The 27,500-nt window shown below is 39.9% G+C and overlaps 2 protein-coding genes and 1 long non-coding RNA gene across 4 annotated transcripts in view; 1 reads left to right on the top strand and 2 right to left on the bottom strand.

Annotated features, from left to right (window-relative positions):
- Positions 1 to 8,651: 8,651 nt before the first annotated feature.
- On the bottom strand, positions 8,652 to 12,152 carry gpr171 (G protein-coupled receptor 171). 2 transcript variants are annotated; one of them, XM_042486093.2, is made up of 4 exons: positions 11,966 to 12,152; positions 11,304 to 11,516; positions 10,949 to 11,077; positions 8,652 to 10,026 (listed from the first exon to the last, which is right to left on the bottom strand). In XM_042486093.2, the coding sequence occupies exons 1-4, from the start codon at positions 12,134 to 12,136 to the stop codon at positions 9,499 to 9,501; spliced, it is 1,041 nt and encodes a 346-aa protein (XP_042342027.1). In that variant the 5' UTR covers positions 12,137 to 12,152; the 3' UTR covers positions 8,652 to 9,498. The 2 variants fall into 2 exon arrangements, with proteins under 2 accessions (XP_042342027.1, XP_042342030.1); XM_042486096.2 differs by having other exon boundaries at positions 11,304 to 11,513.
- LOC121942836 (uncharacterized) lies at positions 9,884 to 12,838 on the top strand. The gene is made up of 4 exons (XR_015776747.1): positions 9,884 to 10,014; positions 10,917 to 11,136; positions 11,310 to 11,492; positions 11,951 to 12,838. It is a non-coding gene; the product is annotated as an uncharacterized LOC121942836 (long non-coding RNA).
- Positions 12,839 to 18,416: 5,578 nt separating this feature from the next.
- Positions 18,417 to 27,500, bottom strand: part of LOC121942826 (P2Y purinoceptor 14-like) — a 9,855-nt gene continuing 771 nt past the window's right edge. Inside the window, exons 2-3 of the mRNA XM_088078456.1 lie at positions 26,487 to 26,746; positions 18,417 to 21,730 (exon numbers count right to left, since the gene is read on the bottom strand). Of these exons, the coding sequence (XP_087934582.1) occupies positions 21,025 to 21,730; positions 26,487 to 26,746 (966 nt within the window). The 3' untranslated portion in view covers positions 18,417 to 21,024. The remainder of the gene's footprint in view (positions 21,731 to 26,486; positions 26,747 to 27,500) is intronic.

Raw genomic sequence — 27,500 nt, 5'->3', positions numbered from 1 at the left:
TAAACTGAACATTTTTTGTGAAGCAGTTGTGGAGGAACTCTGTGATCGAAAACAACACAAATATAACGTTTAATAAACGTTATTAAACGAAGTGAATCGGATCAGCTGAGACTCTCAGACTGATGACGACGACCATCAGATATCTGTCTGTTATTTCCTCTGAGGTTTAGTCAGACGGTTAAAGAGGTCAGACGACACACACACACACACACACACAGAGTCTAAAGTATTTTCCATCTCACCACTTTAATATTTCTCAGGCTCTTTATAGAAAACAACCTCTGATTCACTGTGAACTTCTCTCTCTTTCTCTCTCTCCATTCTTCCTTCATCCTTTCACTTCTTTCTTTCTTTCTTTAGCTCTGTTGGATTTATTTCTGTCGTGTAGGGTGATTTTAATGTCACATGTTAGCGATATTAACCCTCTGAAACCCCAGCAAATTGGTCAGATACCTTTCAAAAACACAGGGAGAAGGCAATGAGCAACTTAACAAGACATGGCCACAAAATTAGCAAAAAATAAAATAAATTTAAAACACTTATAAATATAAACATAGTAATATAAAAACTACTATAAAAAATATAAAAACACATAACTAACTAACTAAATAAATAATGCTAAAAAGTTACAAAAAAAAAGAAAAAAATGAAACAAGAAAATGATCTTAAAAGTGCTGAAAAAAACATGTACTATTTATATGTTTTTCTTTAATGTCATTTAAAATACGGAATTTTCATGAATATCATTTTATGGATATTTTCACCTATTTTTAAATACAGCTCATTTTTAGGTAATTTTCTTGTCGCTTTTAAGTCATTTCTTGCTGTTTGTGGGACACTCCTCACCAAGTTTGTCATTTTTCCCCATTATGATAAACTAATTTGTTCAGGTTCCAGAGGGTAAAAAGCTTGCAAAAACCGCCCTACCACAAGAAAACTGATGTCGATGCAGGTTTCAGAGGGTTAATGCAGTCATTTAAAAACACATTCTCACCAACTAGTCAAATAACCAAAACTCGGTCAGCAGCCATTCACATATGACATGATCGCGCATAAATTTTGGACTTTCAGGGACATCGTGTCAATCCACGCTCATCATATGGATGTCTCTTTTCAAAATAAACTTCAATTTTCACAGAAAATGTCCAGTTTCTGGTCATTAAATACATTATAATGGACTCTCATTTATTGGTTCTCAAACAAAAAATACAAAAAAAAACCATTTTAAAAACTCAACAGCAATGTCTCTTTTTAAGAAATCATGACTCAACATAATCCACAGACCTTGCTGTGAGCATCATCAAACTATTTCACTGCAGGACTTTTACTGTAACAGAGTATTTGTACAGTGTGGTACTGGTACTTTTGCTGCAGAAAAATACCTGAATATTTCCTCACTGGGAGAGGGGACGTCTATAATGTGGAGGACGGAGGACTGAAATGTGACTGACCTCCAGTCAGAAATTGAAAGCAGTTGCGGAGGATTTCTCTGTGTGTGTGTGTGTGTGTGTGTGTGTGTGTGTGTGTGTGTGTGTGTGTGTGTGTGTGTGTGTGTGTGTGTGTGTGTGTGCGCCTGTGCGTGTGTGTGTGCGTGTGTGTGTGTGTGTGATTTTTAGAGCTGTTCCCACGACACCAAATGACCTCCATCTCTCTCGCTCTTCCTCCCTCCCTCTCTCTATAAATGGCTCGTCTGGTGGCATTTTGGTGACCAGTCAGACTTAAAAAGGACAGAAAGTAAAGAGAGAAACAGAGAAAGAGAGAAAGAGAGGGAGGAAAGAATGACCAGAAAGAATTTTAAAAATATATATATTGAGAGAGAGGAAAAACTGCTCCTCTTTGGCAGGATTAAAGAAATACTTCAACATTTTGGGAGCTTATTCTCGTTCTTTGTGAGAGCGAGATGTTTAATGTTTGCGCCAAAAACAAAATCATATTTCCTGAAACTCATGTCGCTGTGTGTTAAAGGAAAACTTCACCCGCAAAAGACCGTCTGCATATCAGTTACTCACTACGCTCCGCGTTGAATTTGTGAAGAAAATATTTGTTTTTCTTGCTTGTCTCAACTGAAAACGAAGAATCCAAAAAAGGCGAACGTCACCATCTTTAAAAAAAAAAAGCAAAACTGTATCTTAAGAGCGGTTTACAAACTCTCACACAAATCTTATTTATCCAAATGTGTACGCAGAACTTCACAAACCAGCCTGTGCTCATTCTCAAACCAACGCTTGTGCAGAGCTTCACGATACGTCACTGGACGGCGTCAGGTTGAAACGCTGCCAGTAACGTCACAATATAAGGAACACGAGATCCTTGAAGGGTGGTTAGGAGGCACAGTGGATGGATCCTAAAAAACGGACCCATCCACCTCCTCACCCAATCCCCGTATAAGCACATTTACACTCATTATATTATGTTGTTGCCAGCATCATTATTACAAGACGCCGTTTCATGTGCACGCCACTGGTTCACGTTCTCAAATGACGCCTGGTGCCGTTCAGCTGTCCTCTGGCGTGTAATAACAACGCCACTGTTATCTGGCGCCGTCCAGCCATGTTCCGGTTGGCCTCTGGTCACGCTCGTACGCTGAAAGCACTTTCAGAGCGGACGTATTTGAAGAGTTCGGTGAGAACGGGCTGGACCGTCTTTGGCAGCATGTTTGTTGGCATTGGTTGCCACGTGCTTTTGTTGCCTAAATAGAACTATTTTTAAAATTATGTTACAGAATAATTATATTTTTTTAAAGCATTTTCCCCAAGTCTTATTTGCCCTGATTGATTTTTCCTTTGTTTGTTTTTTGTGTTTTTTTTTTAAACTAATTTTCAGGTAATTTTCCACTTTTTACTTAATTCTGGGTTTTTTTGCCAGATCGCCTTCATCCCATGTTTTTGAAAGAAAACAAGCCCGATCTAAAAGGGTTAAACATGCACTCCTTTAATTGTCCAGATTATTCTCAGTTTTTGGATTCTTCATTCTGCCTGAAGGCGTGAGAGAAAAACGAAGTTTTATCAGTTTAACAGGGGGCGAGAACTGATTAAGTGGTAAATTCCTTAAAGTCTCAGAGTTGGAGTCACTGTGTGTGATTTTTGGAGTACTGCAGGTTAGAGTGCAACACTTCTCCTCCCAGTTGCTTGGCTGATGTCTGATGGTTTGACTGGTATCTCTGTTTCCGGACAGAAAGCAAACGCAGCTGAATCACAGTGTTTGTGTTCAGCTCCATATCTGGGAAGTGAGCTAATATCAGTCTTCAGGGTCTAATTTTAGAGTTGTGTGTTTTATTGCAACACCAAGGACGATCTGAGTACACTCAGTCTCACACACACACACACACACACACACACACACACACACACACACACACACACACACACACACAGAGTCCAGATGTTTCCTATTGGATGGGTCTAGAGAGACTAAAGCCGGCCGAAGCTACAACACCAAAAAACCCAAAGGAAGCACAGCGGAGACGATCCACAGAGTGACGCTTCAACAAGATTTATACCAAAGCTGCTTCAACAACCAGCTGAGAATTAGTTAAAGGATCAGTCTGACATTTTTTATGTCGTCTTCTGTCTCCAGAGTCAGACGGTTTGGAGGGTTATCAGTTGTGTGTCCAGTACCAGACCAGACGCCAGAAGAAACTGTCAAAGACATACAAAGTAGCCTACAAGACGGACAATGAAAGGAGCAAAGGCCAGATTTTAAAAAACAGAAAGCTCTACAAGCTGACGCGGCCAATAATTTCAATTAAAATTAAAACCAACATCACTGAGAAAACGGCAGGAGGAGGTGACGATGCAGGTGAGCCAGCTATGCAAGGTCACGTTTGGACGAGATTGTCCCAACTAAAAATGGAAATGTCCTCCCTTTGCCTTTAAAAAAACCCACATTCATACGATAACATTGAGACAACGATCCTCCTGTACACGGATCCACAAAAACAAGCGAAACCACGGTAATGTGCACGCCAGGCAAGTCGCTGGCTGTGTAACTTTGTATAGACACACCATAGAAGAAGACAAGGAACTTGCACTAAAGGCGTTCTTATACAGAGACGACGATGGCGAACACACGCGCGAGAACCGACAGCGTTAATAACGTCAGCAGAATCAGCAGCACAAACAGCTCAGCAGGCCGCCATTGTTGTTGTTGTTGTCCTCCTGCTCGCCATCGCTGTTTACATGTGCAGCTGTGACATCATCGTTCTCACAGGATGGTGCCAGTTTACACGGCGACTGAAGGCGTGGCGTTTTCAAAAGATTACACTCTGAAGACCGTTATCAAAAGTTTTCCGGCCTCCAAAACGCAGTTTTCGTTTGAACAAAAGACCAAACGGCGACAAAAGTTTAGTGCTTCATTCAGGAACCGTTGCCGTGTAAACGGCCCCCAAACAAAACAAACAAAACTACACATACAACGTTTCCTTCAAACCGCCGTTCAAGTTTATGAATCAAGTCAGTGAACTGTGTGGAGATTTAAAACTTAACACACATGAATAAGTTCCATTTATCATCAGGAATTTTCTCTGTTTTTGGATTATTCGGTCACTTTGGAGGCATGTGAGCAAAAGTACGTTTTCTTCACGAATTCAACATAACAGACGGTAATTTGATGGTAATTCAGATTCTTTGTACATAGTTTGATACAACAAAAAAAGTTTGAAACATAAAATTGCCTCGTAGCCCCTCGACAGCATCAACAGAGTGACACCCAAAAATTAATAAAATGCAAAAATCGATCAAAAATGTCAGTTTGAATGGGTTTCAGTGGTGCTTTTTTTTACCTTAATGTAATGTCTGAATGTAACTATTTAGTTTCCACAGTGTATTTTAGACTTATTGTAGGAGCTGAGCTTCAAATTCACGGATTACACTAAAGATACACAGTCTGGACAAATGTATGCCATATGCATGAAAACAACCAAAATTATCAAAAAATGAAGAATGAAATGTGTGAAAATGCTCCAAAAATTCACTAAGGGCTAAACTTTTAACAGATAGAAACATGTATAATTGGTGACTTTCATTTTGCCCCAAATTAGACAAAATGCAAAAAAAGTTGTTGTGATTATTATTATGATAATAACTGACATATTTTTCTACATCAGATTTTGTGCTCGTTTTGTGTCCTCCTCCCGACGCCACGAGGTCCACATATTTCTGCATCCTGTGTATTGTCTGCTTCTTTTTTAAAAAATTACAATTCAATAAAGCAGTTTTGAATAAGATAAATCTGATTATCTGATTCAGTTCCTTTTCTTCACTACGTCTCCCACCAAAAATGTCGACTGGATCTCACAGAGTTTGTTTTGTCACAGTCGGACTGTAATTTGCTCTGAAGCAGCGTGAGACATAATTAAAGGTTATTACAAGCTGCTGCGGATCATTTTATTCCGGTTATCTCCCAATCTGAAGGTCGAGTTTTTGGCTCCGTGTTCCCTCCATTAGATCATCTCATAATCCAGATCGCTGAACGGTTAAAGGAACAGTCTCATATTTAAAGAAACTGTCCTGTTGACCATTTTAACCCCTTAAAACCTGGATTGACATCGCATCTTGCGCTGACGCCTTTCACAAACTTTGACACTAGGAAATTAGTTTGACTTCTTGCACAAACATGGGGACCAATTCAATGATCAAGGGGGCAAGAAATATCCAACAAATTGCAAGAAATTAGAAAAAGTTGACAAGAAAATAAAAATTTAAAAATAGCTTTCAAAGAAAATTAAAAAAATAAAACCGAGGGTAGGATTAATACAAATTATCCAAAAAAAGGGGAAAAATTCCCTAAAACTGTAGTCAGAAATATTTCATATTTAAAATTATGTTATCAAAACGGTAGTCATAATTGTTTTATGTTTTAAATTACATTACAGAAAAAAAAAATATTCACATTATATTCACTTTTTTTTTCAAAGATTACGGAAAAACTCCCCAAAATATGATTTTTAGGTCATTTGATATATTTTTTTAGGTCATTTTCATGTTTGTTTTTGTTTTTCACTTTTTTCACATTTATTTTCAATTGATTTTCTCTTCTAATTTTTTGTCTGTGTCTTGTTAAGTTGCTCATTGCCTTCTCCTGATGTTTTTTGAAGAAATCTAATAAATTTTCTCTGGTTTTAAAGAGTTAGGAAGGCAGATCTACAACAGCATACCAGTTACATTTAAATTGACTTTTTTTTTACTTTTTTAATCATGAATGCATACCAAACAGATTTACTTTTCACAAGAAACTTTTCTTGATACAAAAACATGTTGCATCACTCATAAAATCAAGAATCATTTTCTGTTACTTTCAAAGCTCCAGTTTGTAGGATTTAAGGGAATTTATTGTGAGAAAGTGAATATAATCTAACCAGTGTGTTTTCTTTAGTGTATAATCAGCTGAAACACTTCATTTACAAAGTGTTCGTGGTTATATTATTTATATTACGGTTAATTACATGTGACAAACTAATACACATATTTTTCTGAAGTTTATAAATAAACATTAATGTTATAGATATTTTGTTGTAAAAAGACGACTGAGGGAATAGACGGGTTATAAAGTCCCCATGATGTGATCACTGCTGCCACCTGCTGCTCCAAACACACAATCACACGCTCAGCTCCGCCTGATATTTATTTGTTTCATGAAACAACATTAGAAGTGTGTTTTAACTGATTGAGTGTTGGAGAGTGTAAGTCTCATTCAGGACGAGGCTTTATAAGGCACCTGCGCCTCCTGTCCCCCCTCTGCCCCCTGAGCTCCGTCCCTGCTGTGGCCGCTGGTGTGTGGTGCCCACAGGTATGTGTAAAAGACACATTTGCACATTCTTACCTACCATATCTGATAGTTAACATTTATTGAAAGTCTTGATGAACGTGTGGTGAAGACGGTCCCCCTGCCCTGGTGACTCTGATGACTGTACTTGGTTAATGACCCGTATGGTAAGTAAGTTTTTGTCTCCACCTTCCAGGTTCCTCTGCACATACCACTGCTGCTTTGGTTTTGCTTTAGTTTAATCCTATTTTGTCTGCACGTTGTGTTAACTGAGTTAAAGTGGAATTGCCTTAGTTGTGCTGTTTTGGCCCTTTAGTGGTGACTTTTGAGATTTATTTTGTTTGTGTTATAACTGGGGTCTTTTGCTTTCTGTAGTTTGTTTTGACATATTTCCCCTGAGTTGTGTTGTAGTTTTGCACTTTGTTAAACCAGCTGGGCTACGCTTCAGTAGTTGTTCCAAACCTTTTGTTTAAGTTCTTGTCTTTCAGGGGCTGAGTGCCCCCCTGTGGTGAGGCGAGGCATCCGCGGTGAGGTCCCTTCACTTTGTGTATGTGAGTAACTGCACGGGGACACAATATAGGCTGCACCATGTTTGCAGTGAGGACTGCTGTGAGACGCTGTGTTGAGCCACGGTGAGTGGTGGTGGCACCCCTCGGTACTCCTCAGTGTAATCCGCTTCTCTGCAAGTGGCCTCAGCTTTGTTTCTTTCGGGTTACTTTCCTTTGGACTGGGTTTTTATGAATACACTATTACACTATTTTAAGAATTTATGTTAAGGCCTTTAAAAAAAAAAATTGTAATAAAGTAATAATTTCACACACTTTAAGGATTTTGAGATTCTCGTCTATTAACGTTCTCTTTTCTTTCCAGCAGTCCTTGTCTCTGCCTGTTTCATTACTTGATTATTTTGATTATTGAGAATAAAAATATTTAGTCTAATTTTAAAACAAGTCTCTGCTAGTGCACGGTTGGATATCTCCGACAAGGGCTGTTAGTGTACTCTTTTTCTCCAGGACGTGGGCCATTTGTCTTTCTGTTCACAGACAGCATCTTTTCTTTTATCAATGGGTGGACTCACTGACCTTTTTAAAAACCAGGAGTCTGAGTCTCCGTAACCATGGCAACGGTAACACGCCTGTCGTTCAGTATCTCCTGCAACTTCTGAGTTATGGTGACATCAGCAAAATTGGGCCACTTTTTGGTTAATTGCTTGGGAAACGAATAAAAAAAGTAGTGCTGGGCATAGATTAATTTTTTTAATCTAGATTAATCTCACTGCAATCCTGTAGTTAATCTAGATTAATCTAGATTAAAATTATAGATTTGAATTTTGCCAAAGACATTCAAAATATATCTATCTATCTAAATGATGAAAATGCATCAAAAATGCTTGAGAAAGCTGTTCTACTATAATATTTGGTAAAGAAAAATAATGTTCCATAAGATTTACTTTGGTGTTTAACTTTATTTTATTTTGTTAAACACAGACATTTAGGAACACAGGTTCTGTCTCCATGTGGAAAAAGCTTTTTCCTGCTAACTGGAATGAACAGCAGAGGGCGCAGCCTCTGATAACATGACCCTAACTGAACTGTGGGCCTACATTAGAGGTCATGAAGAAGACCATTAACGGTCAGCAGCTCTGTGACACGGCTTGAGCCAATCACTCCGGTCACTCAGGCAGACCAGCTTCCGCCTTGTTCACGCCCCCTCCGCGTAATTCGACCAGGTATACATCCGCGCTTAAACAACAAAGTGAAATTGGTGCCTCGCTCACTGTATAGACCCAACTTAGTGAATAGTTTATCGCGCGATAATTTCCTTATCGCGCGATAAGAACCCCGCGTTAACGCAGCACGTTAACACCGTTAACGGCCCAGCACTAAAAAAAAGATTACCTTTTAATTGTGTTCCTGTGGTTAATAGGGACTGTTCTTAACATTTCTATGTTAAAGTTATTTATAATTATACATTATTTAGATGTGCAGTGCTCAGGTAAAATGAGCCGGCTGAACAGCTAAAAGAAGCCACTTAATCTGCAAAGTAAAACAGAGTCATTTCTTATAAAACAATTGCAAGACCCTTAATCTTAAAACACATACAACACATTATAACATTACATTTAAACAACATTAAAATGAATGAGTGTCTTAGGTCTAAAAAGGTTTAACTTCAGGATTCCTGCATATAGCCTACCCTGTCTTACGTCTCTCAAAAATACCACATAATATTTTGACAGTCTACAATCTGATAGTAATGGTGGCCGATGAGGACACACACGCTGCATATAGAGAAACGCACCTCAGCCCGAGAGGGCTGGAGCACTTTGCTTGTGTGAGTGGAAATGCAGCTTTTTCTTTTTTGCATTTGTTTTTGTGTATGCAGTGCGTTTCTGTATATGTGACTTGAAGCGTGTTTGCCCTTGTTGGTCACCGTAGATATTTTTATCTAACTGATGCAACTATTTACTCTCATGTACTCTTTATTTGCTTTTCATGCTGAGAGTAGCCAAGGCCTTTACATTTATGCATAAAAACACAAACTGATGCATAAGAATTCATCAGAATGTAGAAAATGAAGTGTCTGATACTCAAAATGTCCCAGAGAAGGCCCCAGGACCCCCTATTGAATGGTGTCCCTATGGGGCTGCGAGGTGACCTTTATTTTTACACCCGGAAGATGGCAACCCCACTTAGGGGTGTTTCTGTAAATCTTTTAAGAACAGTACATCTGTGGTCAGACGGCATCCTCCTGCTGCGCACATGTTTCAGGCTCCATCATTTCCTCTGCCGCCGGCTCCTCTGCGTCGCTGACTGTCTGCTTCCTGCTGCAGGGGAGCATCGTGTGCGCCGTCTGTCTGAACGGCGTGTGGAGGTAGAAGAAGAGCAGCGGGTCGAAGCAGAGATGGAGCATGCTCAGCAGCAGCGTCGACTCCTTCCCCACAAACAGCTGCCTCTTGGTGCGGCAGTCTGTGATCACTTCTGTCTGCGCCAGCGTGTACGGCGTGCGGACCACGTGGTAAGGAACGAAGCTGAGGATGAAGGCCAGCCCCACTAAGGCCAGGGTCCCCGCCGCCCGCCGGGCGTCCACCCAGAGCTTTGTGTCCCTGCGGCTGTGCAGGAGTCTTTTGAGAGCCAGGCCGCTGGAGAGGAGCACAGCCACGGAGGCGTTGAGGAACAAAGCCGTGCAGAGGAAGACGGTCAGGGCGTGCCAGTGGAGGCTGATGTCCTTCTTCAGAGAGGAGCAGCTGAGGTACGGCCTCTCCTGCAGAAACACCATTTACATACGGTTTCATCAGAAAAACAAGTCGAAGCTGCAGCAGCAGAACCATATTAACAGATAAATGTCACAGAGGAAACTAGGGATGATATCAATTAATCGGCGATCTATTAATCGGTCGTTTTATTTAAACGTGAAATTTAAGTGATTTATCTATAAGCTATTAAATTGCTTTCAGAGTATATGTAATATGTTGCTTTTAGCTTTGACTGAGTAAAAATTGCATTTGGTATTGTTTGAAATAAGCAACTTTTTTTTTTTTTTCAAATAACAATTAACTGATCGATAATTTAACCGATTAATCGACTAAGAAAAGTTCTTACAGTTTGCAGCCCTTGTAGCAACACTAAACCGGCAGGGCTGCACCTAGGGACCGTTTACACAATGTTTTTTTGCTTGAAACATTAAACTTCTTTTTTGCAGTTTGGCCTTTTGTTCACTAAAAAACAGATTTTTGGGGGCCTAAAAACACAAACATTTGAAACTGGGTTCCAGAGTGTAATCTTTTGAAAATGTGACACGTCCCGGCCACACTGCGCACGCGTGTGCTATTCTTCTATGGTGTTTCATTACAAAGTTACACCACCAATTACTGGCTTGGTATGCACACTACGGTGTTTTCGGTTGTTTTTGTAGATCTGTGTACCCGTGGATCGTTCTCACAATGTTAAAACAAACACACTGTAGTCTTGTGCTGACACTTATTATGTAGAGCTGTGTGTCATCAGCATGACAATGGTAGGAGATTTAATCATTTCATATAAAATGAACAGAGGGAGCATATAAATGTTGAATAAAAGAGGCCCGAGAATGGATCCTTGAGGAACTCCACCTGTGATTTTTGTTTGCTCAGACTCAAAATGACCAGTTAACAGCAGTCGTTTTGCAGTCAGTGGCACCACAGTACCTGGACTTGCTGTATGGGCAGAGCCATGTTGGGCACCATGATGAGCAGCAGCAGCAGCCATACGACCACAGACAGCAGCCGAGCGAAGCCGACCTCCTGCAGCCGCAGCGAGCGCAGCGTGTGACAGTCCTGCGGGAGAACAGAGCCATCAGCAACCAACAACCATCAACAGCAATATCATAAACACAGTGAGTCCAGATCTAACTTTAGATCACAAAGGTCCAGATGTTGTTGCACAAATGATCTCAGTATCACGTGACGGAGAGAAAGTCAAGGTTTGATTGTAACAGTTGAGGCAGAAACTTCAATCAGAAAAGCTGATATATCCAAATGAAGACGATGTGTTTGGTCTTACTTGCAGGTAGCAGTCGGTGATGATGAAGGCAAGGAAGGCGATGGAGGCGTAGAGGCTGATGTAGATGGTGACGGCGCTGGCCTGGCAGTGGAAGACCATGAGGCTCCATGGCGCCGCCCCCAGGTCCTTCAGGATCTTAAAGGGCAGAGCGATCAGCAGCAGCAGGTTGGCCGCCAGCAGGTTGACCAGGTACACGCTGCTGCTCTGCTGCTGCTGCACAAACACACACACACACACACACACACACACACACACACACATTAAAAAATGGACAGTATTTCAAATTTTAACAAATATGTTTCTAAATATCTCCTGGCCTCGGTCAGCAGCAGCAGTCCTTGGCTCTGGGGCTGCAGATTAAGGTCCACACAGACAATAAAACATTTCTGGGATTTAAGGACATTTCTTGGACTTTAGGAAGTTTCTCGGATTTTAGGAATTTTTTAGGATTGTAGGACAGTTCTCAAATTTGGGGACATTTCTCGCATTTCAGGCCATTTTTAGGATTTTAGGACATCAGGGTTTTAGCTGGATTGTCAGGGATGTGGGGGATCCTCCACGGCCATTTTTTTTGATAAACAAGCTCCATTTGGATGCTGATTTAGAATCTTTTAAATTCACACATCATTTTGTTTCTAATATCTCAGCAGCAGCAGTCGTACCCTGGCTCTGGGGCAGCGGATGAAGACCCAAACAGACAGCAGGTTTCCAGGCACACTGATGATGAGGAGCAGGATGTAGAGGACGGTGAAGGGCCCCATCTGGTCGTTGACCACGCACTGCGTCCCCTCCGCGGCTCCTGCAGCGCTCGAGTTAGAGGCGTTAGGCATCATCAGCCAGCAGCTTCACCTGCAGCTGAGAAACAAGAAGCACCTAGAGGCTTTAAAATGTCAAATAAAATAAAATGCAGCACAGAAAACTTTGACGCTGAACCTCAGGAGAAACACAGAGCTTCAGGTTTAATGTGCAGCTTACTGCGTTGAGGAAGTCTGAATCTGCAGAAGCTGCTGTGATTGCGGTTCACACGTCTCGAGCTCAGATCGTCAGGTTTGAAACAGGAAGAGGCCTGTGGAGAGGAAAGACGATTTAAACCTTCAAAGCAGACACTCAACCTGCTTCGTTTGGGGGCCACTTTCACAAAATGACATGAGGTCAGGGGCCAGTCACAGCTGCCCCACACATTTTCAGTTTAGGACATTTCTCAAATTTTTAGACATTTCATGAATTTTAGGACATTTGTAGGATTTTAAGACTTTCTAGGATTTAAGGACATTAGTGTCTCAGCTGTGTCCTCTGTCAGGGGTGTGGGGGATCCTCCTCTGGCTCTTTTTTTCATCAACAAGCTCTATTTTGATGCTGTTTTATGTCTCTGACACCTTATGGAGACTAAAAGGACAAAAACTATTCACAGTGTCAATCACTTTATTTTTATTGTGAATTAGAAACCCAAATCAGGGGCCAGATTTGGCCCCACAGTCTGTAAATCGAGTAAAACTGCTTTTATTAAAGAGTCTAATAAACTTTAATCTGATTCAGCTTCTTCATCTGGTTTCTGCCAAAAGAAAGAGGAAAACTTTTGGTGATTTCATCTGACAGATTTCTGTATTTGTGTTTTTGTCTGATGCAACGTGTGAGCCAACAGTTATTTGACCATGTTTCAGGTAATTGTTGGTGAAACCTCAAAGCCCCCTGCAGTGCCAGATGCCCCGGACTTTCCCACCTGTCCCTCATCATGTCCGATTCAGCCTCTCTCTCCTGCCCTGCAGTAACCCCAGCCACGCCCTCAGACTCACCTGGTTCCCATTTCCCCTCGTCAGCCTGGCAGCATATACACCAGCCTCATTTCAGCAGTCAGTCGCTGTGATTGTCAGTCAACTTTTAAACCTGAGTTTGTGTCTGATCGGCGGACTGATAATTAATAGTCCAGCTCCTGCGGATGATGCCAGTCTTACACCAAACAACCTTTCAAGCAATTTCACAGCCACGGACAAAATTTCATGAGTGTTTTTCTTCAGTCGGTGTGCGCTCCCAGGATCTCGATGGTTTGGTGGTAAAAATGGTCAAAAAACTCAGTCCAAACTGTCTGAAGTCAGTCTTTTTTCCATGTTGATGTTCCAAGAATATCAAACATATTAAGAAATATTACAATTTCTGCAAAAACACTAAACACGAGATAAAAGGCGTCACACGTCGACAGTTCTCTTGTCAGTTTGGTATCCGCACAATCCATCAAGTTAAACTGCATTTGTGTGCAAACTTTAATTTTTGGATTTTGTTGCCTCACCTCAGTACCAGCTTCTGTTGGTGAGCTGAGCTATTCAACTGGGAGGAAACTGTCAGCATGAGAGGTTTCAAAAGTGAAGATTTCTCACTAATATAAGTGCTGGTTTAACCCTTAAACCCTGTTTGATGCATTTTACTCACTTTTCAACCTTCATGTTGGGATTTTAAAGCCAAATTGTGATTTTACATAATGGTCTTTATAAATAAAATTGACTTGACTTTGCATGTAGTGAAAATATTTTATTTTATTTTATTTTATTTTATTGAAATATAGTGGCATCATGACAAAAACCTGGCATTTAAAGGTTTAAATTCTAAATATTATTAAGTATTTGATATTAATGAGGAGTACTGATGTTTGTTAAAAAAAATAACTCAAAGTACAAAATCATATTAATGTATAATCTTTTTTTAAAGCTTTAAATTTTGAATAGCGCATTTTGTGTGAATACAAGTGATACAAGCGTGTGTAACATCAAATCGAGCCCTGAGGGTTAAATAAAAGTCTTTTCAAAGTCCTCTAATGTCTCATCAGTAATGGTTTGTTCTTCCTTCCTGATTCAGTGAGCTGATGTACGACTTTATTTTTTATTAAATATCTGAACTTGTTCCCGTCAGCGTTTGCAACAGTCTGCTTTTGCTGCAGGTTTTCAAACAGATTGGCTGTAAAAATGTTGAGAAGTGAAGTGCATTCGTCATGTTGGACATTCAGGAGCTCCTCTCGCACGTCAGTGTAACAGAGCAGGAAGTGACAGACGGACAGACAGGTAGCTGAGTTCCTGTTGAACTCTGCACTCACATATGAACTTGTCTGCAGGAGGAAGTCTGTAATCACTTTATAATCACAAAACTTTCACTCAGAACACAAAACAACTGCTATTAAATTTAATTTATTAAATCGTATTTTCTAACAGCTATAACAACAAAAAATTATATCAAAAAGTGAAGCTTCTCCTCAGTCAACTAATTAATGAATGGACTAATATTTCAGCTGTGCTCGTGTATTTTAAATTCTTAATGCCACGTAAGAATCAGATTATGCAGCAGAATCAAACAAGAAAGTAGCATCATGTTAATTATAAGTTCCTAGAATTTGTACTCGAGTAAATGTTCTTAGACATATAACATTTTGGACACAGAACATTTCAGCAGAGAAGTAATTTCCTGTGTCTGTAACAGAAGCGAAAACCTTCAAAACCACACTGACATTTATAGTAACTTATTAAAGCCCGAAAACATTAACTGCTAAACAGTACGTAGGTGGTCCTCTCCGTATGTCTCGGCAGGGATGCTGCTTTTTATAAAAACAACAGAACATTTGTTGTTGTTTATTTCTGTTTTCAGTCACAATTAAGGAACAACACGTCAGCACACGCAGCCTACAGAGAGTCGTGTGTTTAATGTCGTGAAGATGTGAATCTTAAACTGCACCAATTTCCTCAAACAGCTGCTCTGGTAGTTTTTGAACAAACAAACAGGAAATCGTGACTTTTTTGGGGACTATTTTCAGTGGCGGATTAATCCACATTTGGAGCTCTAGTGAGTATTTGCAGCAGCAGGACGGTGTGTGTGAGACTGAGTCAGAATAAACGAAAGTGTGTGTTAATGGTGATACACGTCACCTGGTGACACAGCGACTTTGTTAGCACGCAAATATGAAATATTCCGCTATAATTCAGAATAAGACAATATTCTGAATTCATGTCGTAATCTGCATATTTAATTTAGACTTTCTGAATGCAGCATTTATAGATATGTGGTATACATGATATTATTAACCCCTTTGGGCCCGCCTTAATATTACACACACTTGTATCGCTCTGCGCACAAAATGTGCTTTTCTAAATCAAGCCATAAAAAATATCATACATTAATATGATTTTCTAGTTTCATTGGCTTTATTTTTTTTAACCAACATCAGTCTTAATCATAAATATCAAATATTTTTTTCATTTTCAGAATTTTAAGCATTTAAATGCCAGGTTTTTTGTCATGATGCCACTATGTTTTTAGATGGTAAAAACAATCAATATACTACATGGTAAGTAGATTTTAAAAATTTTTTTTATTGACTTATGTATTTATTTTTATAATGATCCCAGTCTGGGATATGTCAGTGTGTGAGTGTAGCTGCTGACAGTCTGGGATATGTCAGTGTGTGAGTGAAGCTGCTGACAGTCTGGGATATGTCAGTGTGTGAGTGTAGCTGCTGACAGTCTGGGATATGTCAGTGTGTGAGTGTAGCTGCTGACAGTCTGGGATCTGTCAGTGATCAGCAGCTACATTGACTGTGACAGGTCACCTAGTGGAAATAGCATGTATTTCCTCCATATGCCAAATATGGTCAAAATGACCTCATCAGGTGGAAAATAGTCAAAATGACAAATTCAGAGTCAAAAGCCCAGAATGACACCCAGAAATAATACAGCTTACTTATTTCTAGACTTATTGTAGGAGCTGAGCTGGAAATTCACTGATTACACTCAAATACACAATCTGGACTACATTTAGGACACATGCATCAACAAACACACAATTATCACATCATGAAGGAGTGAAGAGTGTGTAAAAGGCACCAAACAGTTGAAAAAAACAGATACTGACTTTTTAATTCTGGCTCAGTTTTGAATGGATTCGGTGACCACGGCGACAACATCCTTAAAACTCTCAGTTGTTATTTAAACTTCATGTGATTCGAGTTACTGTGAATCATCGGTGTGAAGAAAGAACCTGCAGCACATTTGGTTCAATCATCGACGTGTGAAGGTGTGAAGGTTAAAAATAAGGGTTCCTTACCTCCTGTGGTGACTTATCCAGTCCCCTCACAGGTCCTCAGACCACGTGTTGGACCCCCTGAGGACTGAGCGGGCTTCCAGGTTCCCCCCTCAGTGCGTTTGATTTGATGTGTTGGTGCAGATCATGTGTTCAGGGTTGCGGAAGCTGCATACCGATGAAAGGTTTTTTCCTGCAGCATGTCAGTGTGACCACAATTCACTCTTCCCTGCACACACACACACACACACACACACACACACACACATACACACACACACACACAGGATGCTGTTTAAGGACTTTCCAGCAACTGAGTGATGAAGTGACTTTCAAAGTGAGTTTTGACAGACAGACAGTCAGAGGAGGAACTGACACATTTGATTCAGTGAAACGTCGGGTTTATCTTTAGATGTCGATTTCACTGTAATATCGTGTGAACGGGAAGAGAGAGTCAGTGTGAGAAATGTGAGAGTTTAGAAACTGTTTTTGTTGCACACTGCGCTGTCCTCCATCTGAAGATCAATCATGTGACAATCCTGTCAGATGGTTGAACGGCGCCCGAAGCCGTCCTCCCTCCACACCTCTCTCACGAGGTCTGTGTCTCACTTTAACTTTCTGAGACGGACAGTCCCACACTCCTCGGGCTGTGAAGTTTGGCCTTCTCTCTCAGCTCTTTTTTTGTTCTTAACACCAAATATATATCCGTCACTTTTCATGTGAACAACCAACACGTTTTCATCCAAAGTCATCACATTTTGCCGCTTTGACGGTGGACTTCCGTGTCTACATATCACGCTCTAGGTATCCTTCTGCGTCTGCTGCTGATGTTTCGGGATGCTGCTATGGTGGGATGACTCTGTACGTGGTTATGTTTAGGGAACACACGCACACCATCGCTGAGACGTCAAAAAATGCACATGCTGCCACGGATGGTTAGGATAAGGAAAAAACAAGCTTGGGAATGTGTAGAAAAACACATCAGATTTAGACGGGAAGTGACCTCCCGCATGAGAAGTCCGGGGTTTGTTGGACCCATCTACTGTCCCTCCCTCTCACCCTATAGGAACCTTCGTGCTCTGATGTCATTACTAGCAGCGTTTCAACCTGACGCCTTCCAGCGGCGTATCATGTTGCCGCGGCAGGTTCTGGCTGTCTGCTGGCATATAATAACGCCACAAGCAGTTCTATCAGGCTGCACTCTCTGCTGACACCATCCAGTGGCGTATCATGTGAACGCGAAAGGTGGCTTTTGGCGTCGGAATCTTACGCCAAAAAGACTGCAAAAGCGGCAGTATCTGATGCCTTCAGAATGAGAGAGGGCTGGTTTGTGAAGTACTACTACACTTGTGTCAGAGTTTGTAAACCGATCTTTTGATATAGTTTGCATTTCTTAAACACGTTCTGAGTTTAGATTCTTCGTTTACTGTTGAGACAAGCCAGAAAAAACATTTCTTCACAAATTCAACAAAACACACAAGAAGTAACTGAAATACAGACGGTCATTTTTTGGGTGAAGTTTTCCTTCAACAGAGATACAAGATTAAAATCTGAATCAAAATCAGAATTGGAAAAATTATTTATTGCCAAGATGGTTTTCACCTCATAGGGAGCTTCACGGGAGCTCCATGCTCCTTATCTCTAGTTAAACTTGTCAGCTTTAAAATTAGCACTAAAAATTGAAGGGAGCATGAATGATGAACCATCCAACAGAAATGTTAGTCTGAACAATATTGCCACCCACAAAGCCAGGAGCTTATTATAAAAACATTAATAAGCTTACATTAACTTTTTTTTCCAAGTTACAGCTTCCTTCCTACACAGAAATGACACATCATGTTATATTTTACTAAAATATAAATTAAGGAAACACACAACAGCAGTGACAGTGAAAAACAGACAGCAGTTTGTTTGTATGTTGCAGCTTAGACCGACGCCCTGCACAAGTTTAGATCTGTAAGAATGATAAACAGATGGTTGTCATGGTTTGTGTTAGTGCTGACATGTCTCATAAACCACATTTTGAGATAAAAGAGGTTTTAGGTTTTAAGTTCAATGCAGCGGCTCCAGCTTTTATAAAAGAATCATTCAGCAAGAAAAAGTTCTGCAGAGAGACAGGACAAAAATACAAACTGTGTGATGCATAAAAATACCAGTGTGAGATCTGTTAAATGTGATCCGAGGTCGCCCATTTATTTACATGTGTATGTATTTTTATTTTAATAAAGCAACTTTTTTATGGTGGGTTTTCACAATGAGTTTAGCATCACTGAAAAAATAAATATTTCATCATGCTACAATTATATGATTGTTTTTTGTGATGGTTGAAATAATAAGACCTTTGATTTGATATAAAACTCTAATATGCATGTTGAAAAATTTGACGGAGTCTTAGCAAAAAAAATAAAATTAAGTAAAGTAAAGTAAATGGGGGAAAAAGCAAGACATTTCCTAAAAAAAAATGTATTGAAAAAATAAACAAAAATATTAATAACATATGATTTTTACATATAGATTTAATAATAATTTGAAATCTAAAATTATTATAGTTATAAATATAGTTTTTTGGACAATTTTGAAAAAGAATTCTAACAATCGTCCCCATTTTTTATAAATTTTTTTAGTAAATTATTGTCACCTTTTACTTTTTTTTTTTTTTCATTTTTGGGACATTTCTTGCAAAGTTGGTCAGTGCCGTTTTTGTCTGTAATTTTTCTGTGGTGACGGTGCTGTGGTGTGACTCAGTCATGAAAGTCCACTTTGGCTGCAGACCTCATCAAACTCTCCTCACAAGATTTTGCTCACATTCATAATATTTTAATAACAATGTCACCAACAATAATAATTAGTAATAACAGTAATAATGACAACAATAATAGCCAGTAATTCAAAAATATTCTGATGTAATATACTCAGCATACATAGCCAAAATGCATTGTACCATTTTATATTGCAATATAAAATAATAAATCTACCTTTTACACTCTAGTGATGTTCACATCGAGGACATCTACAAGTGCTGACGATATTTAACAACATATTTTTCATTTAGTAGGAACACCAAAACTAAACACAAATAAATGCCTTGTCTCTACTTTCTCAAATGTATTGTGGATTCAGGTCTAGAAATTGAAAACAATCGTCAAAGCCTGCATTTGATTAATGAACTTATCTCAAATATCAGGGTGTCATCTGCATAAAGTCAGATATTTACATATTTTAGCTGCATTTCAGGTGAAAGATCGTGTTTGTATTTAAGCAGGTTCTGTCTTTTTACAAAGTCCTCAAAATGTCACCAACAATAATAATATTAACAGCAGTAATAATAATAATAATAATAATAATAATAATAATGACAACAATAATAACTAGGAAGTAAATGCAACATACACAACATATGTACCCTAAATGCACTGTACCATTTTACTGTATATTACACACATAAAGAATGGATCGAATGATTTTGTTATCCAGGATATCTACAAGCACGATAATATTTAACAACTCATTCTTCATTTAACCAGAACACCAAAATAAACATAAATAAATGTCTTGACTCTGCTGCACCCCATCTATTGTGGATTCGGGTCTAGAAACTGTAAGCAACCAGCAAAGTCATGTTTGAATATGATTAACAATCTTATCTTAAATATTAGGGTGTCATCGGCGTACAGTCGGAAATTTACGTATCACCAATCCTGCATTTCTGCTGAAGGATGGTGTTTGGAGTCAAGCTGGTTCTGCCTTTATTACACTGTTCTTGGTCCACTTCAGGGACCAGTTCTGGTTCTAGAGCTGGGCTCTGCTCAGGAGCTGATACTGATTACAGCTTTCAAGAACTCTGAGGACTGCTGGCAAGTGTCGAACATAAATGCAATAACTTCCATCCATAAACGTGTGCATGTGTAAAATTAGTGACGAGTCTGTGGGTACTATTTATGTAACAGCTTTTCTTCAGAAGCAACAGAGAAACAAATGATTAAAATCTGAGGGGAAGCTTGGCATCATTATCTTCTTCTCTGCGGGGGAAAGGGCACGCGCTTCTGGCCACACACGGCCAGTAACGCTGGCTGTGGTTAGATTTGAAACAGACTTCCCGCCAGAGAGGGCAGAGAAACACTTTTTTTTTCTTTGCAGCTCGATCTTAAGTTACTTCTTTAAGGTCCTGCATACTCAAAACAGTCAAACGCAACTGCTGAATTGTAAGAAGAAAACAAACGTTTCTCTTGTTTAAAATATCTTTTACAAGCTGTTGATTCCAAGTTTCCTGAACTTCAGGTTTGTTTTTAAATATTGTTTACAAAGTTCTCAATTTCTTGTCTTGAAATTTAGTTTACTGATATTCAGTTATCTTTTTGTAACAAGGTTACTCAAACTTTTTAACCCCTTGAAGCCCACGCAAGCTGGTTTGATTTCTTAAAAAAAAAAAAAAAAATGCGAGATATGGCCCATAAAATGAATTTTAAAAAAAAAGAAGAAGAAAATTACCTGAAAGTTAGCAGGGAAAACCTAAAACCTAAAACAAACAAAAACAGTACAGAAAATTAGATATATATTTTCATGTATTTCTTTGTTGGAAAACCTCGGATGTCAGTCTTTGCACATATTTGCAATTGTGATGTGTTTGTTGTTTGATCACCAACACAAGTCTAAAGTGTCCTTAAAGCTAGAGCACGCCGCTCTGCTTTGTCGTCATGGTGAGCGACGTCTTCCAGTTGATTTTGAGCGTGCTCGTCCGCCCGTCGCTGCTCCTCCGCTCAGCTTCTTGCGTTGCGGCCGGCGTGGTGCTGAACAGCCTCCTTGAGCTCAGCTGCGCCCTGAAGGCCTTGCAGAAGATGAAATAGATGAGCGGGTCCAGGCAGACGTTGAGCACCGACACCATGATGGTCAGTTCCTTCAGGTAGTAGAACGCCTGACCCCACGAACACCGCTTCCTCATGAAGGCGTAGGGAAGGCGCACCAGGTGGTACGGGACGAAGCAAATGCAGAACAGGCTCACCAGCACCAGCATGTTCCTGCGGGACTTGGTGAGAGTCTTGGAGCCGGAGGACGCCAGCTGCTTCTGCTGAGCCAGCGACAGCCTGCGGGAGGTGCTGTAGTAGAAGAAGACCAGGGAGATGAGGACGAGCAGGAAGATGGCGGCGGAGCAGGTGTGGACGATTCTGTAGAAGAGGCTGAGCTGTTTGCTGTGCAGGACGTCACAGCTCACTGTGTCGGGGACGGAGGACAACGGCTCCTGGGTGAGGAGCGACAACATGACGTAGGTGCACGTCGTGGCCAAGAGGAAAACCCAGGTCAGCGCGGCGATGATGTGGGCAGCTCGCACCGTCTGCAGGATGTGAGTTCCTAAAGGATGGACGATCTTCAGATACCTGCAGAGAGGAGAGGCCGGTAGATGAGTCACAGCCAACGCTGGCACCTGACAGCCTAAATGCCAGAAAAAAAATGGCATTGCATGTTTCTGCAAACCATTATGTAGAAAATACTATGAAATTATATGTTTAAACAATGCTGTGGATTATTTATGGTTTGATTTAGGCACCAAAAAAAAAATACCTGCCTTCATGATACTATACCAACTGAAAAAAGAGCCACCGGTCTCTAAATAATTACCATGTCTGGTGCCAGAAAAAACCTCAGAAAAAGAGCCAGAGGTTGCTAAAAAACAATTTCATGCCTAAAAATCTGTTGGAAAAACAGTTGTGGATAGCTGAAAAGCACTCATTTTTGGTACCTAAAAACAGCCATAGGTTGCTAAAGTAGACACCCTTTTTTTGGCGCATAAATTGCCACTGGAAAAAACAGCAGCGGGTTGCTAAAAACACCCTCGTTTAGTGTCTAAAAATTAGAGAAAAAGGGCCAGAGGTCACTAAAAACACTTATGTTTTATTCCTAAAACTGGTTATGAAAACAGCAGCAGGTTGCTAAAAAAAGCACTGATGTGTGCCTGAAAGGCAACGGGAGAAGGAGTCTCAGGTTGCTCAAAAACATCTAGTGACTAAAAGAAAAAGAATGACAGCCCCCCCCCCCAAAAAAAACATAGAAGCTGAGTATTATTGTCTTTGCAGCCGTCTCAACAAGCTGCCACACCTTCAACCAAATACGACGTCACATTAGAAACCTCACTGACGTTGTTTTTTTGGTTCACCAGACAAAAGTGTCAGTATGATTCTGCAGAACTCTGTTCAATTATTTTTTTGGTTCTTTTTTTGCGTCATGGGCCAAAAATTTGAATTGAAAGATATTTTATGCATCAATAAACACAAGACACACAAGGCTCCTGAAATGTTTATCTTTGCACAGTTGTGCTCGTTGCTTTGACAACATTTGTGCATCCGTACTAAGACGTGGTTAAAGTTCTCTGACCTCCACGCCACTTCCTGCACTGACTGTTGGTGCATCGTTTTAGTACAACACATGGGACATTGAGTCCGTGACCCGGCTGACGCTCAGGTGCACATTTGTCTCAGAAACTGAGAACAAATTCTTTCTGAAACAGTCATTTTTTCTGCATTCAAACAAATAAGAACAGAGCAGATAGAAAAGATGCGTTTGTATTTGTGCTGACGGACACAAAGTCATGAACAGTAGCTGTATTTATGAAATCTGCCACAGGGGGGAAGTCAGGAGGGCCGCAGCTCTGAAACCAGATGTTCTGAAATTGTTACCACAATCAGAAAGATGTGATCCACAGAGATGCAAACGGGGTGAAGAAATAAAAAAGGCTCTAGCTGCATGTGATGACTTTGGTTTCTATGGTTTCTGGCGTGTAGGACAACTTCTACAGCACTGCATCATGTTTTCTCTATTCAAAGGCCACACAGAGACCGCTGCACCGTGTTTTGTCTGCCATAGGGGCATCCAAGAGTTTTTTCTCCAGAGTGAGTATTTTCACCAACCTGTCGCTGCGTTTACAGCTGCAGTTGTGCCACCAGCCGTGAGCATTTCAGACTGACCCGTCACTGTGTTTCCAGTTGCGTTTGTGCCACCAGACATGATGTTTTTTGTTGACCCTTTGCTGTATTTCCAGTGGCATCTATGCAACCAAATGTGGGGATATTTTAATAAACCTTCACTGCATTTCTAGTGGTGTTTATGACACCAAAGACTGGTGTTTTTACACACCACTTCTTGCATTGTCAGCTGCTTTTGTGCCCCCAGATGTGGATATCAGCCAAAACATGACCTATTTTTCTAACCTTAATATTGTGGTTTTTGGGCCTAAATCTAACCCACAGCATTACTGAAACACACAGTTTCAATTAATGCTCCAAATAATGACAAACGTCATGCATCTGTAGTTTGCAGAAAAGCCCAGAAATCTATGTATATATATATTTTATTTTCTAGTACTATTTTCAGGTCATGTCCTTTGTAATTGTTATTTTTTCTTTTTCCTAATTTTGTGGTAATTTTCTTGTAACTTCTGTTCATGTAATTTCCTATTCATTTTTGTTTTTTTGCTTCTTTTCTTGCTAATTTTCAGGTAATTTTCTTGTTTATGCAAATTTTGGGGTTATTCCTTGTTAAATCTTCCCTTGTTTCTGCAAGAAATCAAACCAATTTGCTCAAGTTTCAAAGGGTTAAAATTGGGCCCAAACATTTAAAGACACACTCACACTCATAATTTGTGTTGATTTTGTTGTTTATCACTGACTCTATTTTATATTGCTTGTATTAAAGTACTGTAATTAATTGTATTACTTGTAATTTATTCATTTATTATAATTTATTGGGTTTATAACCTCTCCGCACCTGCTTTTCTGTGTTCTTTTTAACCTGTTTTCTGTTACTGCATTTGATGGTGCAATTAAAATATTTATTTTTATTTTTTTTATTAACATTTATTATTTGTCATCTTATATGTTGTGACGATGCAACAACTTCAACAACCAATCGCGGGCCACACACCTCTCATCCTGTCTCATAGAAGGTCTTCAAGCCCAAATTATTATAGCTCGAGTCATAAAAATATGCCAACCTGTGGCGTTAGATTTGAACAAGTTTTACAAGACGTTCAGAATCAGAAATACTTTTTTAATCCCCAGGGAGAAATTGTGGAAATTTTACTCCCAACGAAACTTTGAACTTAAACCTTCAGGCTGCTCAGTCGCAGCATCGACTCACAGCTGCAGCACGTTTGTCTGTACTAGAAAACCACATCCTGATGCTTTTTAAGCAAAAATCTCACATCCTCATAACAGCACGAAAACCTTCTCAGTGCAGCAGCTGAGGTCTCGTAATTATAGTCACAGTTCAAAACGTCTTTCTGTCTTATTTCATTTTGCCTTCATGTTCATCTCCAAACTGAGAGTCTGAGATATTCTGAAATGTCACAAGTTAGTCTCGCCTCACCGAGTTCTCACGATCTAAATGAAAAAAGGGAAAACTAAAACGCCCGCAGCAAAGAACGACTTCTCCTCGATATGCAAACACCTCGTGAAATTACTCCTGAAAGTGTTCAGAACTTTTTTTCATATTCAAAGTGACAAAATTAGGAAGTGGTCAACCTACCAGCCGAAGAGAACACAGAGGGAACAACAAAGTAGACCTTACAGTAAAATGCTGCGTCTGTGACCTCAATAAAACCCAGACTTATGATGCAGAGACACATCCTACCACATTCAGTTTTCAAGTTATTGCAACATTTAGTTTTGACTTCAAGTGACGTCAAACACCCACCAAAAGACATTTACATTAAAACCACATAATGCGCTGGCACACTGGTATCAGTCAGCGTTATGCCCAAGATAAGACAGCTCACTCTGAGTTTTATGACTCACTTTACATGCGAAAACAGATATTTCAAAAGCTGTAAACATGACTGCCTTCATACTTCAGTGCATCCTTATAGATGAAACCAGAAGGCAGAGTCAAAAGTTTCACATGACAAGAAATGATTTGAAGTGGAGGTCAGAATAACTCTGGTGGTCTGTGAGACCGTTAAATACATCTTGACATGTTTACATTACAGATTTCAGCAAAACATGAGTGATATTTTCCAAAATGTGGATAAAACACAACATCGAGCTGACTGTGTTTCCACTGAGTGATGCTGTGCGACTTCTCCTCCAGTGATAACATCCCAGTAACCATGGCAATGGATGTTCAAAACATTAGCAGCTTTATTTCTATTGCAGCCACCAAACTAGCCGTCATTATTTCCAATCCAAGGCCACGTAGGCGTGTTATGGAGCCATGGTTGAAAGGCGAACCCCTTAAACGTGGGAGCGGCCAATTATGAAGGATTTCTGGGAGATGTAGTCCACGATTTCACAGAGGAATTGTGGATTCAAAACTTCCAGATGATTCGCTCAACTTTCTCACAGTTATGTGATGCAGTAACAGCTCTTGCAGCTCCGGCTGCATCATGAGGGAGCCAGTTCCTACCGACAAGCACATAGACACAGCATCATGTGAGCTAGAAAAGACTAAAAGGTGTTTCCATTGCAGTTTTGCAAAATATGGCTTTTTTGGATCACCTGAAAACCACCTCCCGTGAGCCTCTTTTGCAGTAAATAGGAGTTTTTCCGAAATTGTTTCCATCAGACGCAATTTTAATTTGTGCAATTTAACGGTTAATGGAAACCTGCCGAGCAAGCAGCATGGAGGCCAGTGAAAATGTTACGGTAGTTATTTCTCTCTCAAACTCTGGGAAATCTAAATTTGGATCGCTGTTTCGGCGCTGCTTGAAGAGACACGTACTATTTTGTGGTTGCCCCATAGTTGCGTGTCATTGGCAAAGGGGCTACAATCAGCATTTTCACCCAGTTGTTTATTTCCATTGAAGCTGATCAGAGCCACAAAATACCCATGACAAGTGCAGAGTCATTTGACGCAGGTGTGAATGCCAGTTGTAACCTTTCCCATTACATTAAAGATGTGAGCAGGTGTTAGTGTTTTTATTATTATTATTATTATTATTATTATTATTTTTTTTTTTTCGCAGTGGGAAAGGGGCCTCAAGAGTTGTTTCAATCTGAAATTTAAACTCTCGGTAAAAAGAGACGCTTAACTTTTTGTTTAGATGCTCGTCACAGAGTCATTTTGAAATCAAAACCACAATGAACATTTTACTAACCAGGTAGCTCCTCTACCTTCCCTTATTGCGGTCCAGCTCAGTCCTACCTGTTGGCGGCGATGTAACCCATGAACAGGATGCTGGCGTACATGTTCAGGTAGAAGGCGGAGGCACCAAAGTTGCAGTAGACCCGGCGGATGGAGACGGAGCTGCTGGCGTAATTGATGATTCGGAGGGGCAGGCAGAGGCTGATGAGGAAGTCGGAGGCCGCCAGGTTCTTCAGGTAGACGGTCACGCTGCTGGAAACCTGCTGCTGAGCTTGGCAGAAGTAAACCTTCAGGGTGAAGCCGTTCAGGAGCAAACCCACCTGCAGAGGACGCAGCGAACTTTTGAAATTTTGCAAAAACAGAAATGTGAATGAGGTTAAATTCTGCAACACAAACTCCAGAAAAAACATTGTCATAAAATGTTTCTGCAAAGTGCAGATACGTTACATTTCAACGTTATTTTGCAGCAGATAAAGACAATTTCGGTAACACTGTGGTTAACCCTTTGAAACCCGTGATCGTAAAAGAATGATATAAATCTGAGTGAAATGTTTTTGGTACGACTGTGTTCACGCATACATACTGTGGTCTCGGATTTGCATCTTAAATGTATTTATCAAACTAAGGACAACTGAGGTACATCGAGTTTTGGCTGCTGCTCTTTCAAAAACATGAGAAGAAGTCAATGAGCAGCTTCAGAGGAAATGACAGAATTTAGCAAAAAATAAGTAAAAAGTTACAAGAAAACAAACCAAAAAAAACACAAACATGACAAGAGAGCTGAAGAGAATACAAAAGAATTAAAAAGTTTTTCTGTAACATAGTTTTCAAATATACAATTATAATAATTAGTAAAAAGTACAGATAAAGTACCTGAAAATTTGCACACAAAAAAAGAACAAACAAAAATAAAAAAGTAAAAACAGAGAAATGACCCAGATAAATCAAAATTAAAATGATTCTGGAAAATAATTTGTAGTTATGGTTATTAGAAGTTTACTGAATTTTTTTTCCCCTCGCTTTAAATAAATAAATAAATCTACTAATTTCTCATATTTCTTTCCAAGATGTTTT

This window comes from Plectropomus leopardus, chromosome 6 (genome assembly GCF_026936395.1).
Source record: "Plectropomus leopardus strain MGB_pleo_1.0 chromosome 6, ASM2693639v1, whole genome shotgun sequence".
Lineage (NCBI taxonomy): Eukaryota > Metazoa > Chordata > Actinopteri > Perciformes > Serranidae > Plectropomus > Plectropomus leopardus.
The sequence above is the reverse complement of the archived record's forward strand: the minus strand, read 5'-3'. Positions and strand labels throughout refer to the sequence as shown.